At 44.4% G+C, this 6,000-nt stretch overlaps 1 protein-coding gene across 1 annotated transcript in view; it reads right to left on the minus strand.

The window, feature by feature from the left end:
• LOC142295223 (G-protein coupled receptor family C group 6 member A-like) overlaps positions 1-5,691 on the minus strand; it is a 97,644-nt gene extending 91,953 nt beyond the window's left edge. Inside the window, exon 1 of the mRNA XM_075338313.1 lies at positions 5,507-5,691. Within this exon, the coding sequence (XP_075194428.1) occupies positions 5,507-5,691 (185 nt within the window). The remainder of the gene's footprint in view (positions 1-5,506) is intronic.
• Between the last annotated feature and the right edge of the window lie 309 nt (positions 5,692-6,000).

Raw genomic sequence — 6,000 nt, forward strand, 5'->3', positions numbered from 1 at the left:
GTAAAAATAAATCTTTAAAAAAAATGACGTAGCGCTCCGCGGTATTTTTGATTCTCAGCGCAGATAAAGCAGACAGCTATGGGTTGCCACCCCCATCTGCCTGCCGTTACCTTGGTTGGCAATCAAAATACAGGGAAGCCCATTAATTTTTTCTATTTAAAAAATAGTTAAAAAAAAAATGACGTTGGGTCCCCCTATTTTTGATAGCCAGCTAGGGTAAAGCAGACGGCTGTAGCCTGAAAACCACAGCTGGCAGCTTTACCGTGGTTGGGGATCCAATGTGGAGGTCCCCGCAGGCTCTTTTTTTATAATTATTTTATAAATATTAATAATTACACAAAAAAAGTAGGGTCCCCCCCAAATTGGATCACCAGCCAAGGTAAAGCGGACAGCTGTGGTCTGGTATTCTCAGGGTGGGAAGGTCCATAGTTATTGGGCCTTCACAGCCTAAAAATATCAGGCTGCAGGCACCCCAGATGTGGCGCATCCACTAGATGCGCCAATCCTGGCGCTTCACCCCAGCTCATCCCGTGCCCTGGTGCAGTGGCAAACGGGGTAATAAATCGGGTTGATACTAGCTGTAAGGTCACCTGACATCAAGCCCAGCAGTTTGTGATGTCATGGCGTCTATTAGATACCCAACATCATAAACTGTCAATACTAACAAAAAAAAAATCGACAAAAGAAATTTATTTGAAAAAACAGTCCCCAAAAGATTTCCTCTTTCACCAATTTATTGTAAGAAAAAAAATAAAGGGTTCCCACGACGACTCTGGACCGTCTAGAATATGGGGGGGAGACACTCAGGGAATGTATCCCCCATTTTCTAGGAGTGCAGACCCTTCATGTGAGGAGTGTGGGTGCAAGGAATCTGCACTCACTCTCCCCGGGTCCACAGCAGCAGAGTCCATGTCGTAATGGTTGCTACCAAAGCTGCAATGCCCTGCTCATGAGGTAAGGGCATGCCTAATCAGGAGAACTATTCTACATTTCCAAATATTGGTATTTGCTGATATTATTGCTATTCCACCTACTATATATTGGGGATAGGATCTTGGAGATGGAATACCCCTTTAAGTCCAGTTATCCAGCTGAATGAATACTTAACAACAGAGCTCCATATTTAGATGTGTTTTCTTGTGGCGTATAACGGACTCTCATGTTTGGTAGTCATTCAGCAGGGTAACTATAAAAGCAAATCCCTCCATTTGGAAATGTAGTATAGCTCTCCTGATCAATTATGTTCTTTACCTCATGAGCAGGGCATTGCAGTAATAATAATAATTTATTCATTTATATAGCTTTATTAGTTCCATAGCGCTGTATGTCTTTGGAGTGTGGGAGGAAACCGGAGTACCCGGAGGAAACCCACACAAACACGGGGAGAACATACAAACTCCTTGCAGATGGTGTCCTTGGTGAGAATTGAACCCAGGACCTCAGCGCTGCCAGGCTGTAGTGTTAACCACTGACCCACCGTTTCGCCCATTTAGCTTACAGATGCATAACCACCACTCACTGTGTCTGAACACAGGAAGCTGAGCTGACAGCCGCTCTGTGCATGCGGCAGCGTCTATTGTGAAGGAGAGGGCCGTGGGGGGATCAACGCTGCACAGGTACCGTGGGACACCGGGGAACACCGGTGGGGTTATAGGGGGTGACCTGGCAGGGCCTGGGGAGGAGTTTTCTGTCGCATGTGTCATGGCACATGCGACAGAAATCAGAGGAGTAGGGTGAATGCGGCCGGCGCGCTGCTGTGCGCGCGGCCATCTTGGATTTCTGGGAGGGCATCAGGGGGGCACTTTGGCGACACCGGGGAACCAGAGGGGACCGGGGAGGAGATTTATCATGTTTGTTCATGCCAGATGGGAGATAAATAATTTTTTACCGACACTGTCATTTACTGTAACGTGATCATCGGTGTACGGTGTATACCTGTGATCACGTGAGCGGGGACCGGAAAAACCGTCCTGAATCATGATCTCCAGGGTCTCAGCTAGCCCTGAAACCCCGGAGATTTTCTGACAATGGGGGGCGTTATTCACTTATTTCTGCCTGCTGTTTATAAACGGCAGATCAGAATAAGGCTACATTAACACGACCGATCCATTTTTGCGGTCTGCAAAAAACAGTCCGTTTTTTTCAACGGGTGCATCCGTGTGGCATCCGTTTCCGTTCCGTAGACGGTCCGTATGTCATCTGTTTGTCATCCATGTGCCTTCCGTTTTTTTTGTGTACTGCAAAAAAACTGAAGGAGGGTAAATACATAAATTTACCCAGGATCCATAGCTTCATCCTACATGAGGCGGTCACATGTTCACGCCAGTGCCATTTTCTACTGCTTTTCACAGCGTAGAGGATTCTGGTGATTTGCTTGTGCTTGTGCACTTCATATCAGTCTTTTCTGTCATTATAATGGCAGAAAGACACATAATGTCCCACTCTCCTGCATTTTGTAATTTTGCACCCTTTGGTGCCTTTCATGTGGCACTAAGGGGTGCTTAGCTTTGTATTTAGCCAAAAAAATGAAAAAAAAAATGACGTAGGGTTCCCCCTATTTTTGTAGCCAGCTAGGGTAAAGCAGAAAGGTAAAGCAGACGGCTGCAGCCTGCAGACCACAGCTGGCAACCTCACCTTGGCTGGTAATCCAAAACTGAGGGCACCCCACGCTGTTATTTTAAATTAAATAAATAATTAAAAAAAAAACAACACGTAGGGGTCCCCCCAAAATTGGATCACCAGCCAAGGTAAAGCAGACAGCTGGGGTCTGATATTCTCAGACTAGGGAGGTCCATGGTTATTGGACTCTCCCCAGCCTAAAAATAGCAGGCCGCAGCCACCCCAGAAGTGGCGCATCCATTGGATGTGCCAATCCTGGTGCTTCGCCCCAGCTCATCCCGCGACCTGGTGCGGTGGCAAACGGGGTAATATATGGGGTTAATACCAGATGTGTAATGTCACCTGGCATCAAGCCCTGGGGTTGGTGAGGTCAGGCGTCTATCAGATACCCGACATCACCAACCCAGTCAGTAATAAAAAAAATAGACGACAAACACATTTTTATTTGAGAAAACACTCCCCAATACATTTCCTCTTCAACCAATTTATTAGAAAGAAAAACAAATCCAGGTCTGGTGTAATCCAAGGGGTTGCCATGACAATCCACACTGTCCCAGTCAATGAAGAGCAGGATGTTCCCCATTGGCTGGGAGAGCAATGCAGTGACCTGAGCTAACATCAATGGGTCAGCCCAGGTCACTGCAGGGGATGACAAGTGTTGCTGTCAGCGAGGTACATTACCTGCGCTGATCTCCTGCACTGCTGACAGCACCTGTCACTGAGTTCAATGACCGCCGCCTTCACAGCCAAGTATCGCGAGCGGCCCGTGACATCACCGCTAGTCAGTCTCGGGTCGGAAGCGAGAGAAGTTGATGTGACAAGCGGCGGCCATGCAGGACAGTGACAGCACTGAGGTCGGGACTTCATCACCGCAGGTAAGCCGAGCGGGACCATGTGTGCAGGTGGGCAGAGCCATGTGTGCTGGCGGCGGAGTGTGAAGTGGGTGGTGCTGAGGACGTCAGTGTCGTGGACTGCTTGGCTGGGGACAGGTGAGTGTGAGTGTGTGTGTGTGTGTGTGTACATGCCACGTGCAGGAGGGGGCGGAGTGAGCTGAGCGGGGAAGTGTGTGCTTCCTGCACGTAACTAGGATAAACATCGGGTTACTAACCAAAGCGCTTTGCTTGGATACCCGATGTTTATCTTGGTTACCAGCTTCTGGCAGGCTGCCAGCGATGGCTCCTGCACACCGTAGCTGTAAAAAGCCCTGCTTTTTGCTGCTAGAACCGTTCTCGAACGTATCTAGAACTATCGAGCTTTAGCAAAAAGCTCGAGTTCTAGTTCGATCTAGAACACCCCCCAAAATCACTCGAGCCGCGAACTGGAGAACCTCGAACCGCGAACCTCGCTCAACTCTAGTTACAGGTCTCAAAAAATGATGTCATAAGCAATTTTTTTTTCATATTTACAAATTTCCAAATTTTTTTCCACCACTTTCATAACGGAAAAAAAAACTATGCATGTTTGGAATTATATCACCAGGTCAGTTTTACCATTTAGTATACATGGTAATTTAAAAAAAACAAATGTAAGATTTCCCTTTTTTGTTACTTCAAAGCTCTTGATAAAATACTGTAAATGATGTCATTCAAACGCACAACTCATCCCACAAAAAACGAGCCCTCAAACAGCTATGCGGAAGGAAAAGTAAAAGAGTTATGGTTTTTGGAAAAAGGGAAGGAAAAAAAAAATCGCCCGAGCCATTAAGGGGTGAAAACTAATGTTCATCGTGATGTTCTTTAGTAGGGTGTTCCTAGAGTGGACTGTTTCTACTAAATAGCAATTTGGTCTGCCCTAGATTTCTTTTTGCTTTGATTTGGGTTTTGAAGGAATCTAATGTTGAACTAGATCAACAATAGAAATAAGTGTGGAAATATCAATTATTTCAAAGATAACATAACATTATAATGTGACTGCAGAAAAGATTATGCTCTATATACTTATATATTGTGTCTTTCAGAGGCCAAAAGCTATAGCTTTGGTCATATATTTTACCTGTGAGTAATGCGCTAATTCTATGTTTTATAAGGGGTAATCTGTGTATTTAATCCATAATACAGGCAGCAAAACAGGGGTTACAGCTTTTAATAATATGTATTCCTGTAACTTGGAGTTTAGATTCCTCTATCAGCTCTACAAACTACAAGTGACAAAAGGGAAGAAGAAAATGGTAAAAATGGTGGTCATGTCTAGCCATTCTCAGTTAATATATAACATGGTCAAAACGCATATGTCTCATATTAGTTAAATTCGCATTGAGTCTTGTTTACATTCCCTGTATCGAACCTATCCTCTATATATGACCCGCCTAGGTTTAAAGAAATTGTCACCTACTTTTAGATTGATAGCCTATCCTCAGGATCGTTCATCAATGTCTGATCAACCGGGGTCCCTGTCTTCTGATAGCGGCCGCATATGCCTCCTATTGATTTGAATGGGAGGCAGATGTGCAGTACCAAGCTGCGCCTGCTATCAGGAGATGGGGCAGCTCCGGAACAGAGAATTTTCAGCTGCCTGCTGCCACCACCAACACCTACAACAGCTGATCAGTAGGGGTGCGAGGTGTCGGACCCTGGCCAATCAGACATTGATGACATCCTAAGGATAGGCCATTAATGTAAAAAGTAGTGGAAACCTCTTTAAGTAAGCATTATGCTGTATGGTAGTTTCTTTGAAGGTGACCCCTTCCAAATTTTAGGCCAAAGGTCTATGTTACCCTTCGTCTGTTGCTGTCTGCCATGGAAATGGAAGCTACACATTTTACCCTTTACATATATAACTAAAAGTATGATGATGGATGGATGCATGTATGATATATGTAAAACTTTTGAAAACAAACTTAAAAGCAATTATATGACTGTTTTCTAAAACAAAACATATTACTACTAACCTGTTACACACGAAACTATTATTATCCGTTTTCTCCAATAAATTGGATACCCCTTTATGGATAGGAAATAGTCCTCCGATTACAATGTCCCCTGGTAAATATGCTGCAGCGTATTCCTTATTGTCGCATGTTTCTCCAGGTGTCCAGCAGAGACCCACAAAAATAATGTAAAGTAGCAAGATCATGATCATTCAGTGTGTCCACCACCCTGTAAGTGTGTCCTCTTTAGTTTATTAGCAACAACTCATTCTGGTTTTTCTTCTTTAAACAATGACGTGCATTCAATAGTTTACAAAAATGGTATGACATTGCCCGAGGCTTTAATTGAAAGAAATGCAGACCAGCATCATCTTTGAAATATTAGAATCATAATAATAGTTTAGGGAAAGCCTTTTCTTGTTTTAGCAACACTGTAAGGATATGTGCACAAGATGAGTATTTGGATGTAGACATTTCTGCACCATTTCTGCAACTCTTGGAAGGAAAAACGCATC

Source organism: Anomaloglossus baeobatrachus, chromosome 3 (assembly GCF_048569485.1).
Source record: "Anomaloglossus baeobatrachus isolate aAnoBae1 chromosome 3, aAnoBae1.hap1, whole genome shotgun sequence".
In the NCBI taxonomy this organism is placed as follows: domain Eukaryota; kingdom Metazoa; phylum Chordata; class Amphibia; order Anura; family Aromobatidae; genus Anomaloglossus; species Anomaloglossus baeobatrachus.